Source organism: Cyprinus carpio, chromosome A1 (genome assembly GCF_018340385.1).
Source record: "Cyprinus carpio isolate SPL01 chromosome A1, ASM1834038v1, whole genome shotgun sequence".
In the NCBI taxonomy this organism is placed as follows: domain Eukaryota; kingdom Metazoa; phylum Chordata; class Actinopteri; order Cypriniformes; family Cyprinidae; genus Cyprinus; species Cyprinus carpio.
In genome coordinates this window covers 19,246,134-19,265,897 of record NC_056572.1, presented here as the reverse complement: position 1 = coordinate 19,265,897, position 19,764 = coordinate 19,246,134, and the positions used below count along the sequence as shown (strand labels likewise).

The 19,764-nt window shown below is 38.7% G+C and overlaps 1 protein-coding gene across 1 annotated transcript in view; it reads left to right on the top strand.

Annotated features, from left to right (window-relative positions):
• Positions 1-6,928: 6,928 nt before the first annotated feature.
• The window catches only part of LOC109053898 (NACHT, LRR and PYD domains-containing protein 3-like), a 31,828-nt gene continuing 18,992 nt past the window's right edge, over positions 6,929-19,764 (top strand). The window contains 6 exon segments of the mRNA XM_042756689.1: positions 6,929-7,082; positions 7,711-7,805; positions 7,976-8,061; positions 8,370-8,486; positions 8,714-8,830; positions 8,963-9,073. Of these exon segments, the coding sequence (XP_042612623.1) occupies positions 8,012-8,061; positions 8,370-8,486; positions 8,714-8,830; positions 8,963-9,073 (395 nt within the window). The 5' untranslated portion in view covers positions 6,929-7,082; positions 7,711-7,805; positions 7,976-8,011.

Below are 19,764 nucleotides of genomic sequence, written 5' to 3'. Positions count from 1 at the left end.
ATGTACATTTAGAATTTTATTTTATTTTACAATTTACTTATACTGCTTGATCCACCATTTAGCATTCTCTCCTTTTTTTGTTATGGAGATAAAAATCACAAGCATCATTTACAAGACTGTATCTTATCCATTCAAAGTGTGTGATGCTGATAAAGCCAAAACCAATCTGATCAGTTTGTTTATATAATTTAATTAATCAATTTAAAGTTATAGTTCACCCAAAAATTTTAATTCTGTCATCATATACTCACTCTCAGGTTGTTACAAATCTGTATACATTTCTTTATACTGCTTAAAAAAAGAGGAAGATATATTTTCAAGAATGTTTGTAATCAGGCTGCCACAATTGACTTCCATAGTAGGAAAAAAAATACTATGGAAGTCAATGTTTTTCAAAATATCTTCCTTTGTTTTCAACAGAACAAAGAAATATATACAGATTTATAACAATCTGAGTGTGAGTAAATGATGACAGAATTTTCATTTTTGGGTGAACCTTAAGGCACTCAAATGTCATACATCATAACTGTTTCACAAGAGACAAATATAGTATTTACTGCAAAACTACAAAAAGTATACATAGAATTTTTTATATTTTTCCAAACATGAGCTATACTCGTGGAATAAAACAAAATGGCAATTTTAAAAAGCAGAAACACCAATTACAATACTTACAAAGCACGTCCTGAAAAATTCCTCTGGGTCATCCCCCAGGAGGACTGGAAGTCCATGAAGTACTGCGGTGCGAACATGTGTTACATCAGATGACTATGAAAAAGTAGAGACAGGTTGACATGTTATAGGCTGGGGGTAACAATCCTATGCAAATCATAACTCAAAGATAGCATTATACAAGAATACCTTTGAATCAGCTTGTTGCAAGATTTCATCAAGTATTCTTCCCTGATTTTCTCCTTTTTTCCGGAATATTTCAAACAAGCGAGCAGAGTGTGTGTCCAAAGCTGTGTAGAACTCAGATCTCAGATTCCTTCCGGATATACGATTGAATTCTGTAAAGATCTAAGCACAAACATGCAGTGGCTATTAACATTCCAACATTCAATTCATAAAAAATAACAGGGTTTTGAAGAGGAAAAGGATACAAACCTGGCTTTCTGTGAAAAGTGCTGGCCACTTTTTCAAGATCTCACAGACAGGAGGTTCAGAGTAGATGATTTCTTTCCGTCTTAAAGCAAATGTACTGTCCATCTTCTTGCCAATCAGGCTCATGTTTGGGGGACTCTTTTTCATTTCTTGTACAAGTTCTATTCTTGTGCATTCTTGACTTTCTTCTTCTTCCCCATTAGGAAAGTTTGGCAAGAAATTTAATTCAAATCACCTGGGTTTTTTAATGCCTGACTTTGTTGCCATTGTTGCACACCTCTTTCCCCCTACTGCAACATCACTACAGCCAGATTTACGCAGTTTGGATCTGTAGTTGGCCATGTTAAATTTCAGGCTGTTTTTCCAGCCAGCTGAGCCTGTTGGGAAGCCCTGTTCAGTCAAACAGGGATGGGTTTTTATTAGAGCTGCAGCAACTTGTGCAAAATCTTCATCTCTTGGATATGCCTTAAAGTTGTACATGGCCCCAGCAAGTGTTTCCAGTATGTCATGTTTTATGTCTCTTCCGACATTAAGAGTTGTACCATCTTTAAGAAAAGCATGGAGACGGTACTCAACATTAACAGAGAATTTGGGTATTTCAAAATCCTCTGGCCATTCAAGCTGTCGTTCAGCAGACAACTGCTCTGATGTATCAGAATCTGAGAGAAGTACAGTGTTAGCTTGACTTGAGGAGGGAGATGTGTCTAGAGGAATTAGTGTTGCCCTGTCTGGCAAGCCATTAATGTCACTGACATTACACAATGCATGGTTAAAATCAGCGTCTTCATATTGGACACTGAATGTGTATGTGAGCTGAAGATTCTCTTGCAGCACCTTTTTCAAGGCATTAACATCAGCTGGTTTTTAAGGAATTATTACTTTTCGGATGTCACTGTCGTGCACAATAACGCCAAGTATCATCGACATGGCCAAGTGAAATTCTAAAATGAAAAGGAAAAAAAACAGAAGTAAAAAAAAAAAAAAAAGATTATACAAATTTTTTTTAATTTAGCAGCAGATATAATACTTCAATGTGACATAGAACTGGCCTCTGACATTATAAGCAGCCAAAGGGAAGGGGTCATTTAGTTCAGAAGGCAGAACAGCTTGCAGCGAATGTAAGCTGCACAATTCATAAGCGCGCAAATGCTCAATGTACCATGCAATCTGAGGTTTGCAGAGGAACATTATGTCATTGTTGATCGTCAAGATTTTCTCAATCTGCATGAATTCTGGCAAACCTGAACAAGATCCAACTGAAACCACCATGTCTGGGCAGCACTTAATTCCATCAATGTAAACACTGGTTGAAACTAGCACTGTACTACAATTAGGACTCTACAGCTTTAGATATTCCTGAACATTTTCAGGAAAGGCTGTGATAAGTGAACTACAGACCCTGTCCATTTGTACTTTTGGCTTGAAAAAACAACTGGCATCCATGTGATAGGCAACTGCCATTTGATGCTTCTTGGCCAGCATTAGGGGGACATTTTTTAAATTTTGTGCATCACGTATCACTTTCTTGAAGAACTTATGTTTCCCCTCAAATCTGATTGTCCATAAATTCTTCAATGGCCCATATATTCTGATCAGTTGAGGATAGTGCTCCATGAAGTGATGCTTTGGGTGCAGCACAAAGTTTGGAAATACTTCTTGTAGCAAAGCCCTGTGTTCTGAGATCTTTCAATTCAAGAAATCCACAGTATCATCAGAAAAGTGGGTAGACAAAGCCAATTCAACAATATCTTTCAACAACATTAGAATTTCCCAGGTATGATCATTCTTTCGCACTTTATGGCCAATCAAGAGTGGGAGGAGCCTCAAGAGGGCCCAATTCTCATGTCCGTTTCCCCCTATTGTTCGCCTACTTGTGTACAATTTTGGAATTGGCTGTGGCTGGTCAGTCCTATCTGAAAATTTGTATGGGAATTGTTTGATGGCACCATTTAAGGAATCCAGGGAAAAGTAATGTTTGCCAATCAAATCCTGCAAACACACCGCCATCTCTACAGGAACAACACCCTCCAAGAGATCATGCAACAGAACTGGTGGGAAACCACCAATTGCATTAAAGTGTTTCAAATTGTCACTCAATGGACAGCTACTCTTCACGCCATACTGCGCCACCAAAGTACTATCCCGTATAGGACATCTTGAACATGCTGTTGGTGTTTTTCTTTTGTCCTCATTTCAAAAGAGCCAGATCTAATTTCTTTGACTTGAATGTCATCCCTTGTGGCCATGAAAAATCTACAAGGAAGATTCACTCTAAAGCTCTCCTGAAAGCCTGCCAATGAATGGGCACCCAGATTATCTGCCAGGACATGCAGAACAGTTCCCCTCACACATGATCCCAACTGCTCAACATATACTCCCTGCTCTTCAAGACATTTCAGGTCTTCAATTAGTGGGTGGAGTACTTTTGAGTAGCCATGCTGCTTAACTACATTTGTTTTACACAGAAAAGCTAGCTGAATGGTGTGCAAACACGATGTATGCTTTGTTGGCAAGTTCGCAAGTACCCAGTAGATACAGTAGCACACAATTTGTGTTTTTTTCGTGATGTTCCAAGTGGATTGGCCACTTCAAAATCATCTATGTAGTGATTAAGGGATATTCTACAATCACCTTCTGCCAAAAATGAATTATCCCTATAATTAGTACCATCTCTGTAACTACTGTATCCCCTTGAAGGTCTCACCTGAAGCCAGCACCTCATGAAGAATTTCCTTTTTATTTAGCAATTTCTGCAACATTTGTATTATTGAGACATACACATAATGTTGATCATCTCCATCTATTTTGTACTCAACAGGACTAACAACTGGGAATTCTCTCATGAAGTATGATGCTCTTCTATTAGTCGTGGAAAGAAGACCTCCTTCATTTGTACAGCGTAACAGCACACTGCTGTTAGTGACTGTCCTGACAAGCTCTTTCACAACTGTGCTGTCTACCTCACCGTAGTGCTTAACAAAAGTCTGCTGTATTGTGCTATATAACAGTGGCTCAGACAATAAGTGAATTTGATTTAACTGTTGGATAACTTCTTGCGTCGCAGAAGTATATGAAGTATCAGAAATATGCAAAATTGTTTGCATTTTTAGAAAAAGTGATGCCAAATTGTGTTCCTACTTTTGTTTTATGTCATCCAGATTGCCCTGTCCTTCTACCACATTACATTCATCTTCACTGCCTGAGCTGTCAACAGGTGGACAAGCTGTATCTTCTTCTGCGTAACTATGTTGAGAGCTTAACACAACCCCTAGTTTAAAATCTTCATAGCAGTGGTGCTGGTGTGCCTTACTTTTATGCGCATTACACATGTAGTACACATTAGTCTTAAATGAACAGTCTTTGAAAGGACACTGAACTTTCTCGTTATTGTTTAAATGAGTACGCAAATGGGCAAAATAATCTGACTTGCTACATGGCTCAGTCACAAACAAGCCACTTGTAACAAACTACAGCATGACCAAGAGCTACTTGACTCTGCAATTATATGCTGGGAATGGATTTTTGATAAATGCACTTTTAATGCATTGAATGACTTAAAAGTACAGTACATGGACACTCAGTATGAAGACATGGTATTGGAACAATTTGTGAATATGTTCCATGGCTTATGCGGTAGTGTTTAAAAAGAGGTGCCCTCTTTTCTGATGTGTAAGTGAAGAACTTACATTTCCACTGCACAGCAGCTCATCAACTGGTATTCTAAAAAAAGAAAGAAAGAAAAGTCAATCAAAAGTTAATGAACAAAAAACAATCAGATGCAAAGACCACTGTTTCTTTTTTTTTTTTTTATTGTGGGACACATGCAAAGCAGGTGGCCAGTGAGTTAAATGGAAACATAACATGTATAAGGTATTATTTTAAAAATAAGACTGTTAAAGTTTACGTGCTAACTTATATTTAAATTAGTTGCAACGTTGTTTATACTCTGCTTGAGGAGGTGGGGTGAAGGGTTATGCTAAAGACTTAACGTTAATTGAAAAACACCTCACAATGGTCGTCTTTTTGTGCTGCCTGCATATTGCCATAATTATAATAATAAGCACGCATTCGTAGCAACCGACTTGACTAGAGTTCAGCACTCATCGGTACTCTTTTAACGCATCGTGTCAAGTTATTTTAAAATAACTGGTCTGAAGATGTAGTGGTCTTTTCCATCCATTTGTACTTTAGCTGGATTGCACACTCTCTAATGTTAATGCAGCAAGGTCTCTGAGCTGCCACATTTGAAAGTGGCGCGTACTGCTATTCCAGTAACATATGCTGAGCGCCATCAAAAACCATTCTGTAACAATCACAGCATTAAAAACGAAGCCCCAACTTGACGCGTTTTGTAGAATTGTCACTGAATTTCGAATTCTGTAAACATTCGCGTTCGCTTAATCAAGACCAATCATAGGTTCAAATTAACGTTACTCAATTACTGGTATACTCCTGCCCATCATACAAATTAATGAATTAATAGTAAGTAATATGCAACCAGGCAGCTGGTTTTACAGATATAAAGCAGACAATAACTAATTTGAGTAGAAATTGCTTCAGATAATGCGCAGTGGTCTAAACGTGTTTGTACAAGTTCTGAACATTGGCTAATAAATTCCATAAAACAGAATGCAACTAACAACGCACAGATGTAACGATTATTAAGACTAGCAAACATTTGTATCCTTATACAAATTGTTAAATTGTTATAATTTATTAAATTATTGTTACAATTTATATGTATTATATACATTTGCATATTATTCTAAAAAAAGTGTATATTTAAGAAGTTCTCACTTTTAACTAGTTGCTTATTAGCATGCTTATTATTACATATTGTCTGTTTATTAGTAATTATAAAGCATTTATTCATGACCATATACTTTCCCCAATCCTACCTAATACATAAACTTAACAACTACCTTAATTAATAAGCAGCATATTAGGAGTTTATTGAGACAAGTCATATTAATGGTTTGTTCATAGCGAGATTTGGACCTTAAAATATAGTGTGACCAAATACAAAGTTATAAATTTAATTTCCTGAAAAGATTTATTATGGTATATTAATATGCAAATCACACTATATACTAGGGGTAGGCAACATCGGTCCTGGAGTGCTGATGTCCTGCAGAGTTTAGCTCCAACCCTGAAAAAAAAATTGTCTGTAGACTTAGTAATCCTGAAGACCTTATGCACAACATATAAGATTGGCCCCTCTGTATTAACTGTTGCCCCTCTTTTGCCCCCCAAAATCCTAGAATCGCCCCTGGGGGAATGGTGGTTTTACAGAGGGGATGCTATTTGTCATTATTTTCAAGGGGGATGCAACCCCCCCTCTTTTCGAGCCCTGTACATAACTGTGATGTTCTACAAAGCAACAAGCTTTAAAACTATTTTTTCTTGCTGCTGAAAATGAGATCATTTACTGTGAAATCCGTTTTCTCTCAGGTACATCACCAGTGCAAGCTTCATGGTGTAAACGTCTACATCACGCTTGTCATACACGTAGTACATAGTTACAATAAAAATTTAACTTGACTTTATCTAATTGTTATTTTGGAAAAAAAACAGTAGGGGAGCATTTTCCCCCACTCAAACCTAAATCCATATTTCTTCAATACAAGCTCTGTAATGATGAACAAAATACCTTTATTCTATTTTGTTTTATGTCTGAGTGATCATTATTTTAACACTAGTTTCTATCCCTTGGTATTCAGTCTCCACTTGTCCAAGCAAAGTGTTTGAACTTTTCAACAGTTTACTACAACTACTACATTTGAAGTGAACTCTTGAACTATGCGCACTTATCTTTTTCCTTACACCGTAAGAGATAAGAGGAAAGCTGAACACACTTGTCTGCAGTAGAACACCCAGCTTATGTAGTCATGCAGCTACTGGATTCGCACAATTGTGCGTAGGAGTCCTGAAGTAACAGAAATGTGTGGAAAAACAGACAACGTCGCATGTATACACAGGTAACGTTCTAACCACATTTTTAAGTTGTCATTTCATTTTGTTTATTTGACATTCCAGTGCCAAAATGTGATGCTCCGCTCTGTCTTTTTTCTTTATTCTCCATTGTGGTGAATCACAAAACAAACACATAAATATATATATGTGTGTGTGTGTGTGTGTGTGTGTATACTAAACTACATTGACAAATTTTGTTTAAAAAGTTATAAAACGCAAAGTGTATGTCAGCCTCTATAAAAGTTATAGTAAATGCGATGCCCGACACCAACAATGGCAATTTCGTGGATTAGCCTAATTAGATGTGAAATATGAAAACCAACAATTCCTCAGATCACTGCAAGGAGAACTTTTAGCCTACGTCGATAATTTCTGGACATTTCTAATTGTAACATTATTAACTCACAAATTTGTCCTCTAGAGAAATTCATTCTTTCCCACAAGAACATACAATTTTGATATACTGATTACTGAATGAGGTAATCGTCACTATCATACTGTGTCTGAAATGTGAAATCAGGATTGCAAACTTGCAGCCAGAATTAAGTTCAAATGGATTTCATCTGCGCCATTTTGCAATTGAATAAGATAATTTAAATCAATGTATTATATTATTTTTATTTGCTAATGCAGGAATTAGGCTACATGGTGGGAAACAATGAATATTCTGAGAATATCTTTATAGCCTGGATTTTGGTAAAGGGGAGAGTGAGTCTAAAGGTCTTAAGGTATGGAGCTTGAAATGGTTTTATACCTCTTGATAATCACTGCTATAAAGTTGCAAGTCCAAAGTGCATGCCAAGCCACTGTCTCAAAACTCTTATTATTTTGTCCTCATGAATACTACATTTAAGTTAATTTACAAAAACGTAATAAATACTTGTGTATTTCTCATTAGCCTTACCTATGCAGCTCTGTGAAGACTAAGTGATTTATGGATAACACACAAACATTCATCAACAGAGATTTTCCTTCAGGATGCAGGTACATCAGTATCTTGATATGATCTTTCACTGTATGCCATTTAACAGTGTAGGTGGATCTTTGCCATGGTTGTTTTGGTGATCTAAGTTGGTGATATAGATAGACAGACATACAGATATAGGGTTCCCATACATCCTTGAAAACTTGGAACACATACAGTATATGAAGTGGTGCTGCCAAACACACCATTCCACTCTCAGCTTGGTTGTCTTGGTTGCCAGATAGATAGATTCCCTATTTGAAGTTTATCTACTGAATTCTTAAATTCTGGATCTATTACTAGTGTCTCTATTCTATTGTACTCTAAGTATGTTGCACAGAGAGAGATCAAACCCATCAGAGTCCAGCTGTGTGTCCATGAAGAGTGACCACTCTATGGGCAAGCCAATAAAATTCAAGGGAAGACAAACATCGACTGATCTAAGGTATGTTTCAGATAATCAGACAGACAGACAAATAAATATAGATTGATTCCTTATGTGAAATTAATTTACATGTAAAATCAACAATATGAATTTTGTGTTTTTTTCTGTCTCTATTCCATTGTACTCTAGTCTTTTGTACAAGGAGAGATCAAACATCTAGCCTAGAGAGTGAGACAATTTATCATCTCTGTTTCTAATGTCTCTATTCTATTGTACTCTAAAATAAGTATTTTGCACAGAGGGAGATCAAACCCACCAGAGGCCAGCTGTGTGTCCATGAAGAGCAACCAGTCTATGGGCAAGCCAATAAAATTTAAGGAAAGACAAACATCAACTGATCTGAGGTGCTGCATTTTCTAGATACTGTAGATAGATAGATAGATAGATAGATAGATAGATAGATAGATAGATAGATAGATAGATTCTAAAAGTACTAAAGTTACTAATATCTCTATTCTATTGAACTTCATTCTAAGTCTGAGGGATAGATCAAACCCATCGGAGTCCAGCTGTGTGTCCATGAAGAGCGACCAGTCTATGGGCAAGCCAATAAAATTTAAGGGAAGAGACACATCAACTAATCTGAGGTACAACATTACTGTCTTAATCAGTAAATATATTTGCTTGAGCATTGCAGCACACTTTCAGAGTTCCTCTGAAACCCTCCACCTTCCCCAGCTCCACCTGTATAGATCTGCTATGGGTTATTTTATATGCTATTTGTGCAACAGCAGTATGTCTTAAATACTCACAGCACCATATCAGCTTATGTATTGGCAGTAGCAAGTTCCTGTACTGTACGGTGCATTTGGACCAATTGAAGATTGTTTAATAAACCTGCAGGGCAAACACCAAGTAATTGGTGGTTTTCAGTGTGGTTGTGGCTTTCAAATGACTTGATTGCTGTCAAATAGCACACACAGGTTCTTAACTGATGACTAAGACTTGATAGACCATCCATCAAGAGTCAAACAGTAAGTTATTATATGTGGAGATGATTGGTCCAATAGTTAAAACCTCTATTTTTTTCCTAAATTCAGTAGGATCTTACTAGTCTACTCCATGTTTCTTAATGATACCTCTCAACTGTAGCATGTACAGGGTGAAAAGCAAAGGTCCTAGTACTGAGACTTGGGGCACTCCTTACCGAACTTCTGATCTATATGATACCTCGTCATTTCCTGCAACAAAGTGATAACGGTCAGATAAATATGATTTAAACCAGTGGTTCTCAGACTTTTTTCCCAGCGAGCCGCACTATGGTCCAAGTGCAAGTCTCGTGGGCCACACGCATATCACTTTTACATATTACGTCACCAATACAAACCAACCTGATTTATAATATTATAGCCTAAATATTACGATATATACATTTACATTACATTTACATTTAATCATTTAGCACAAGTGCTATGACAAGTCTCAGTTAGTCTAGTAAAGAACACGTAGCCAGGTTTTTTTTTTTTTTAAGAATATGATAGACAATAAAAGAAAAGGTAAGTACTAGTATTAGTTGGTTAAGTGCAGGCGAAAAAGATGAGTCTTTAGATGTTTTTTGAAAATGAGTAAAGACTCAGCTGTTCAAATTGAGATTGGTAGGTCATTCCACCAGCTGGGCGCAGTCCAGGAAAAGGTCCGTGAGAGTGATTTTGAACCTCTTTGGGATGGCACCACAAGGCGTCGTTCACTTGCAGAGCGCAAACTTCTGGAGGGCGCATAAGATTGAACTAATGAGCTTAGGTATGTTTGTGCTGTGCCAGTGGTCGTCTTGTAGGCAAGCATCAGTACCTTGAATTTGATGCGAGCGGCTACTGGTAGCCAGTGTAACCTGATGAGGAGAGGAGTAACGTGAGCTGTTTTGGCTCATTGAAGACAACCCTCTCTGTTGCATTCTGGATCAGTTGCAGAGGCTTGATAGTACATGCAGGAAGGCCCGCCAGGAGAGCATTACAATAGTCCAGTCTGGAGAGAACAAGAACTTGGACAAGAAGTTGGGTGGCTTGCTCTGACAGGAAGGGTCTAATCTTCCTAATGTTGTATAAGGCAAATCTGCAGGACTGGATCATTGTCGCAATATGGTCTGTGAAGCTTAACTGATGATCCATCACAACTCCTAGGTTTCTGGCTGTCCTGGAAGGAGTTATGGCTGACGAACCCAGCTGTATAAAGAAGTTGTGATGAAACAATGGGTTAGCTGGAACCACCAGCAGTTCAGTCTTAGTAAGGTTGAGCTGAAGGTGATGGTCATTCATCCAGCTAGAAATGTCACTCAGACAGGCTGAAATGCAAGCAACTACCGTCGGGTCATCTGGTTGGAATGAGAAGTAGAGTTGAGTGTCATCAGCGTACAAGTGATAGGAAAAGCCATGCTTCTGAATGACAGATCCTAATGACTTCATGTAGATGGAGAAGAGAAGTGGTCCAAGTACTGAGCCTTTAGGAACCCCAGTAGCAAGTTGTTGTGACTTAGAAATTTCACCCCTCCAAGACACCATGAAGGATCTATTAGAAAGGTAGGACTTAAACCACTGGAGTGCGGTTCCAGAGATGCCCATCTTTTTGAGGGTGGACAGGAGAATCTGGTGATTAACGGTGTCAAAAGCAGCAGACAGGTCCAGCAAAATGAGTACTGAGGATTTTGAAGCTGCTCTTGCCAGTCGCAGGGCTTCAGTAACCGAGAGCAAGGCAGTCTCAGTTGAATGGCCGCTTTTGAAGCCAGATTGGTTGCTGTCCAGGAGGTTGTACAAGAAACATAGAGAGCTGGTTGAACACAGCTCGTTCAAGTGTCTTTGCAATGAATGGAAGAAGGGATACCGGTCTGTAGTTTTCTAGAAGTGCTGGATTTAGAGATGGTTTCTTCAGCAGTGGGCTTGCCTGCTTAAATGCTGAGGGAAATGTTCCAGAGTGAAGAGAGGAGTTGATAATGTGAGTAAGTGAAGGTATGACTGAAGAAGAAATTGCTTGAAGGAGGTGAGTGGGGATCAGATCAAGTGGCCAAGTAGTAGGATGACTGGACAGGATAAGTTTGGAAACGTCCGTCTCTGAGAGCGGAGAGAAGGAGGAGAGAGAGTGTGCATAAGTCATTGTGAAGTTATCCTCAGTCTGCGGTGTGGACAATTGGTCACTGATGGTTCTTGTCTTATTTGTGAAGAAAACTGCAAAGTCGTCAGCTGTAAAAGTCGATGGAGGAAGAGGTGGAGGCGTATTAAGAAGAGAAGAGAAAGTTTTGAAGAGTGTCCGAGCGTCACAACAGTTGTTAATTTTGTTGTGGTAGTATGATGTTTTAGCAGTGAAGACATTTGCAGAGAAGGAAGAGAGGAGAGACTGATACACACTAATCGATTACATTCATTGAAATAAATAAAAAATTCTACTCCCCATAAATAAAACACCTGATGCTGTTGGGAGCTGACCAATTTTGTGAAATTTGGCTCGAAAGGAGTAACTGCACAATGAAGTTGCGATTGTAAGATGCTGTCTGTAAGACGCGCGACATTGCAAAAAATGTGCATTCACAAATGTAGCCTATGTTGATCCAAATATGGAAAGCATTTTCTAATTTAATGACGTTCTCTCCAGAGATGTTTTACCACATTTCCGCAATTAAGGATGATTGCTGCATAGTGTGGATGTTTCCATTTGCCTGAACTTCTTCAAGTGAGTTGCGGGGCAAACCGAAAATCCAGCACTCTCCTTTACTACTGATACTGCGACTATTCTTGCTTGTATGTGTTCATTCGCTGGCATTTTCCACATTTATTTTTTCTCCCTTAAAAACAAATTTGTCCATTCTGATGCTCAATTTTACCGAACTAATGGCTGTTGATGACTATTTGAATTGAATTCTGCCAAAGTGCGCGCTTGTATGTGTTTGTTAAATGCGAAACGTTATGTGAGTAGGTCTGCTCATGTCTGAAAATAATACATGAAAAACCAAATAATTTTACATAAAAACATTAGGCTATAGCTTATTTCTTTAGTACATTTTTAAATTAATGTAAAAACTAAAAAGAATTGTTAAACTGAAAGTTATTTTTTAAAATTGTGTTCAGCATGGTGGGCCGCATTTGAATTCGTGACGGGCCGCATGCGGATCCACCATCTGGGCTGGATACGTACTGGATCCGGGTGACTGCAGTGACCAATTGACCTGGATACAGACTGGATCTGGTGGCTACAGTGACCTCGGAATAAGAGAGAAACAGATTAATATTAGCGTAGATGCCATTCTTCTAACGATGTAGCAAGTACATTGGGTGTTATGAGAAGTGTTCCCGGTTCCAGTTTACCTAATTAATACAGCCTAAAAATCTTTTAACATATTTGGATATTAGAAGCGTATTAGTGTGTTATGTGTAAGCCAGGTTAAAGAGATGGGTCTTTAATCTAGATTTAAAGGGATAGTTCACCCAAAAATCAAAATTATGTCATTAATGACTCACCCTCATGTCGTTCCAAACCCGTGAGACCTCCGTTCATCTTCGGAACACAGTATAAGATATTTTAGATTTAGTCCGAGAGCTTTCTGTCCCTCCATTGAGAATGTATGTACGGTATACTGTCCACGTCCAGAAAGGTAATAAAAACATCTTCAAAGTAGTCCATGTGACATCAGAGGGTCAGTTAGAATTTTTTGAAGCATCGAAAATACAATTTGGTCCAAAAATATCAAAAACTACGACTTTATTCAGCATTGACTTCTCTCCCGGGTCTGTTATGAGCGCGTTCACAGCACATCCGGTTCGCGAACGAATTACTGGATGTAACCGGATCTTCTTGAACCAGTTCACCAAATCGAACTGAATCGTTTGAAACGGTTCGCGTCAACAATAAGCATTAATCCACAAATGACTTAAGCTGTTAACTTTTTTAACATGGCTGACACTCCCTCTGAGTTCAAATAAATCATAACAGACCCGGGAGAGAAGTCAATGCTGAATAAAGTCGTAGTTTTTGATATTTTTGGACCAAAATGTATTTTCGATGCTTCAAAAAATTCTAACGGACCCTCTGATGTCACATGGAGTACTTTGAAGATGTTTTTATTACCTTTCTGGACGTGGACAGTATACCGTACATACATTCTCAATGGAGGGACAGAAAGCTCTCGGACTAAATCTAAAATATCTTATACTGTGTTCCGAAGATGAACGGAGGTCTCACGGGTTTGGAACGACATGAGGGTGAGTCATTAATGACATAATTTTGATTTTTGGGTGAACTATCCCTTTAAGCTGCAAGAGTGTGTCTGCCTCCCGAACAATGTTAGGTCGGTTATTCCAGAGTTTAGGCACTAAATAGAAAAAAGGATCTGCCACCCACAGTTGACTTTGATATTCTAGGTATTATCAAATTGCCAGAGTTTTGAGAACACAGCGGACGTGGAGGACCATAATTTAACAAGAGTTTGTTCAAATACTGAGGTGCTAAACCATTCAGAGCTTTATAAGTTATAAGCAAGATTTTAAAATATATACAATGTTTAATAGGGAGCCAGTGCAGTGCTGACATAACCGGGCTAATATGGTCATACTTCCTGGTTGTAGTAAGAACTCTAGCTACTGCATTTTGGACTGGCTGGAGTTTGTTTACTAAGTGTGCAGAACAAACACCCAATAAAGCATTACAATAATCTAACCTTGAGGTCATAAAAAAACACATGGATTAACATTTCTGCATTTGACATTGAGAGCATAGGTCATAATTTAGATATATTTTTGAGATGGAAAAATGCATTTTTACAAATGCTAGAGTCAAGTCAAGTCTGCTTTATTGTCAATTCTTCCACATGTACAGTACATACATACAGAGAATCCAAATTGCGTTACTCTCAGACCCCCGGTGCATACAGATAACACTAACAGTAGAGCCTAAAAATCTAGATCAATATAAAATATAAGATATAACTATACAATAAAGGAATGTAAAAAAGACATAATAAAAAATAAAAATAAAGTTAAATAAAGCAGCGCAAGGCACATGGCAGATAGAGTGCAAATCAGTGAACAAACAGTGCAGATTAAAAGATTTTTAGTGCATAAAAAAAGCTTATTCAGTCTGATTAAAGTGACAAAAGGGCTCAAGAGCAGTTATTTTATTTAAACTGACTAATGAGGTGGTAGAATGACGTCAGTTCCATGGTGAATGAGGTAGTGAGCACAAAGTGACTGGTGCATGTCATCATATGTTAGAGAAAGATTATGCTTGCAGAGTGCAATGTAGTGCAGAGTGCGATCATTTCATAACTCAGATAGCCTACTTTCAACAGGTCAGATGGTAATATCCTGATAGATGCTGATGAGGAGAAGGAAGAGAAGGAGGAGGAAGAGAATGGAACGCACACAGTGCGTGAAAGTGTAGTTACGGAAACAGAGAGCGAGGTATGCAACTCCATATAGCCACGGTGCCAAAAGAAAGAAAGAAGACTCAGGCAGAGAGTGATGATGGTTTAACGAGGTACCGTCAATGGAAAGAAGCAAGGGATGAAAGAAGAGAGAAAGAGAGACAGGCAGAGCGACAGCAGCGTCAGGCCTTGGAGGAGCTTCAAAATGATGAGGTTTCTACCTTTCTCTCCAGCTTGGCCCCATGCATGAGGAGACTCTCCCCAGAGAAACTATCATATTTAAAAATAAAAATGCAGGAGTTAGTTCATGATGTTGCCTTTGGAGGGGTTTATTATCAGCAGTTTTCCCAGGATCCAACCTACCGTTCTCTGTGTTTGAATAATCATTTCACAGCAATTTTACATTTTTTAACAGTTTAAGGTAATTAATGTTACTAATGTATTATTCCTGCTTAACTAGGAATTAAGGGGTTAATGTTACATTATTTTTATTTTTGATATGCAGAAAAACTTTAATTGATTACATTTATTCAGGTTCTGCTCTTCTGAGCATCACGTTCTTTTGTATTAATGAATTTAAAATACCTCTAACTATTCTTTTTTTAATGCAAAAGCATTTTTAACTGTTTACATGAATTTAGGTTATTTTAGGTTTTATATATATATATATATATATATATATGAACAGGGTTGGCAGTATGTTTAAGGTATGGAGACAGAGTTCAATTGGCATTCCAAATTGTTGCATGCTCAGGGCCTCAGTTCCCAGGTGAAATAAAAAAAGTACATTTCTATAATGTACTTAAAGTGCTCTATTTTCGTGCACTATTTTTGTACTTACTATACTAAAAATTCTTTCTTAGTACTTCTTAAGATCATCTTAAGAACATCTAAATGTACTCAACTGTGCTATTTTGAGGCCACATGAAATATGAACTAAAATGTGCTTTTAATATACTATCTCTGTATTTAAAAATATATATATATTTAGCTACCACTTGTAGTACACTATGGGTTAAAATTTACTATAAGTAGTATCTAAATACATTTTCTAAATACAGAGATAGTATATTAAAAGCACATCTTAATTCATATTTCATGCTGTCTTAAAATATCACAGTTGAGTACACTTAGATTTTTTAAGATGATCTTAAGTAGTACTAAAGAAGAATTTTTAGTATATTAAGTACAAAAATAGTGCATGAAAATAGAGCACTTTAAGTACATTATAGAAATGTACTTTTTTTTTTTACCTGGATTACCTCAGGGCTGAGCTACTTCATTGTCTATTTCTGCACACAGTACTTACACCTTTTACACCTATTGTGCATGTCAAGAAGGCTTAAACACACACCCAGTTATAGTGTACACAATACACAAATGGAGCTCAGCCATTACGTAAAAATGAGGTCTAACACAGTGTGACTGACTGTGTGTCTACAATCTGAGTCCACGCCGCACACGGTCATACTGCCATGGTACCTCGCCAGCAGGTGAGACAAAATATTTTCTGAATGTGTCTCTAATGTGGAGAGCCTCTTCAGATGTGAGGCCCCTTGGCCTCTGGAACTCATGTAGAGACGCGTTACCACCATCGTCAAAGTCAAAGCTGTCACCTGGTCAGCTTGTCCCACTACTTCATGGCGCAGGTAGTTGCATAAGATGCAGGTTGCCTTGACGATGCTGTCTGCCAGGTCAGGGTTCACCTCCATTGGCCTTTTTGCAGAATTTGCAAAAATGCCTCCATCGCTGTTCCCACCATAGCTCCCCACATCGATGGCCAGGAAACGTTAATCAGCATCTACTAATGCGAGGAGGACAATGGAAAAGGTGCCTTTATAATTAAAAAAAAGGGAACCTGTGTTTGCGGGGGCCTCAATCTTGACATGCTTCCTATTGAGAGCGCCAATACAATTAGGGAAGTTCAACATTTCATTAAACCTCCTCGCCATGTGTTTCCAGGTGTCCCCTGTTGGAGTTTGCATGTAAGTGTCTTTGAGCTGCAGCCAGATTTGGTCACAGGTCTCCCTCACAGTCATCCCTGTGCTGATGCCCAACCTAAAACTGCTGGCAATGGTGGTGAATGAATCACCAGTGCTCAGATACCCACAATTATATATGCAAATATTATTGTATCAAAAATACTACAAATATTATTATATCACAGCTATAATTACAGCACAACAAGTCCCCGTAAACCGTGTGTGTGTGTGTGCGCGTGTGAGGGTCCATACCTTAGACATACTGCCAGTCTCTGTTCAGGATCAATTGATTCACGGAAATTGGTGGTCTTCTTTTTAATATGTGGCACCAGTATTGCTAGCAAAACATCAAACTGAGCCACTGACATTCTAAAGTAAACTTTGAATCGGTCTGGATAACCCCGCAGCTCCTTGATAAGGAGGTAGAACTCTCCTTCCTCTCTACGCGATCGCAGGAGTGGGTGGACCCAATATTTCCTCTTTCTTTTTCTCTTTTTAAGAAGAGAGAGGACAAAAAAATCATCCTCAATACTTGAAGACGCCATTTTGTATTGTTTACATTGTTTTTTCATAACACACTCATTAATATGCATCAGACTCAGTGTGCAAGGTCTCTGTGTGTGACAAATTTTTCGGATCACGAATACGAAAAAACGCATGTGAAAATTTCAGACTCAGTGTGCAATGACCTTAAGGCTTACAAAGTCCAGGCATATCCTCATTTGGGTTTGAGCGATCATATCTCACTCATGCTCCATCCTTGGTATACACCCACTATTAAGACTGCTGGGCCCATGGTGAAGCCAGTTAGAATATGGCCTAAAAATACTATCCCGGAGCTACAGGATTACTTCCACTACACAAACTGGGATGTTTTCAGAGACCGGGAATTATCAACATGCCAGACCCTTGATGAGTACACCACTACAGTGATGGATTATATAAATTTCTGTGTAGACAGGGTTACATCCTGGAAGCTGATCCATGTCTTTCCTAACCAAAAACCATGGATGACACATGATAGCCTATAGGTCTGGGGACGGGGGGATACAGCACAGCCAGGAGTGCTCTTAGAAGGGGCATCAGGTCTGCCAAACTGGATTACAAAAGGCAGATTGAAGTCCATTTTAACACCTCTACAAACTCCCGACAGGTGTGGGAAGGAATTAGGGCAATATCGGACTACAAGGGTACAACATCTGCCTTTGTGAGTAGTACTTCCACTCTAGCAGAGGAATTAAACCTGTTTTATGCCCATTTTGATATGGAGAACAAGGACAGTTTGTTGCCCCACCTGCCCTCCAACAACAACACTGCACCAGTCCTGAGCCTTCATGAAGTGAGACTCTGCCTGAGCAACATCAACCCCAGAAAGGCATCCGGTCCAGATGGTGTGCTTGGCCGGGTGCTAAAGAACTGTGCGGCCGAGCTGGCAGAGGTCTTCACCACCATCTTTAACCTGTCACTGTCCAAGCCATGGGTTCTAGCATGTTTCACTGTGTCGGAGGATCTGTCCTGGGGCAAGAACATCACCTTAGCTGTAGGGAAGGCCCAGCAATGTCTCTTTTTTCTGAGGAAGCTGAAAAGAGCCAAACTGCCCCAGAGGTTAATAATAAACTTCTACAATTGTGCAATCCATAGTGTGCTGACTTATGGGCTGCTAGTGTGGTTCTCCAGCTGCACTGTAGCTGAACAGCAGATGATTCAGAGGGTGGTGAAAACTGCTGGTAAAATCAACGCGACTGTTCTCCCGGAGGTTTCTACTGTGTACACCTCTCGCTGCCTGCGTAGGACACACAGCATCATAAAAGACCGGTCTCACCCAGCACACAGTTTGTTCCATCTGTTGCCCTCTGGTAGGAGGTGCAGGTCCCTTCAAGCCAGGACCACGAGAATGGCCTACAGCCTCTATCCCCAGGCAGTCAGACTGCTGAATAAACACTGTTCCCCTCACCCCTCCCCATTCACTTAATTTGTATCCATTATGCACCTTTCTTCAACCCTTGCATTAACTGTGAACTGGACTTTGCATTGCTGCAGCACATACAACAATACACATCTTTCTGGTTACTACTGTCTCTCTATCCTATACACTGTATTCCTTACCAATGTCGTATTGTCCTGTTGACATACATGTGCTATGGCTGGTAATGTCAGTCCTTATTATGTTACTGTTGTCAATATCAGTATCATTCCTATGCATTTGCACTTATGAAATTGCACTGTTGACTGATGCTCTAATGTAATTTCGTTGTTCTACAGCAATGACAATAAATTATTATTATTATTATTATTATTATTATTATTATTATTTAAACCATGCTAATGCACTTCCATTAATGCCAACAAAGTTTTCTAGTCTATGCAAAAGAATGTTGTGGTCAATAGTGTCGAACGCAGCGCTAAGATCCGATAGCACTAATAGAGAGATACAGTACAACCACGATCAGATGATAAAAGCAGGTCATTTGTAACTCTAAGGAGAGCAGTCTCAGTACTATGATACGGTCTAAATCCTGACTGGAATTCCTCACAGCTACCATTTTTCTCTAAGAAGGAATATAATTGTGAGGATACTACCTTTTCTAGTATCTTGGACAGAAAAGGGAGATTCAAGATCGGTCTGTAATTAACTAGTTCTTTGGGGGTCTAGTTGTGGTTTTTTTGATGAGAGGCTTAATAACAGCCAGTTTGAAGGTTTTGGGGACAATGATAAATTAATAATAGTCAGAAGAGTATCTATGACTTCTGGAAGCACCTCTTTTAGGAGATTAGATGGAATAGGGTCTAACATATATGTTGTTGGTTTAGATGATTTAACAAGTTTATACAATTCTTCCTCTCCTATAGTAGAAAATGAGTGGAACTGTTCCTCAGGGGATCTATAGTGCACTGTCTGATGCGATACTGTAGCTGACGGCTGCATGGTTAAAATTTTATCTCTAATGGTATT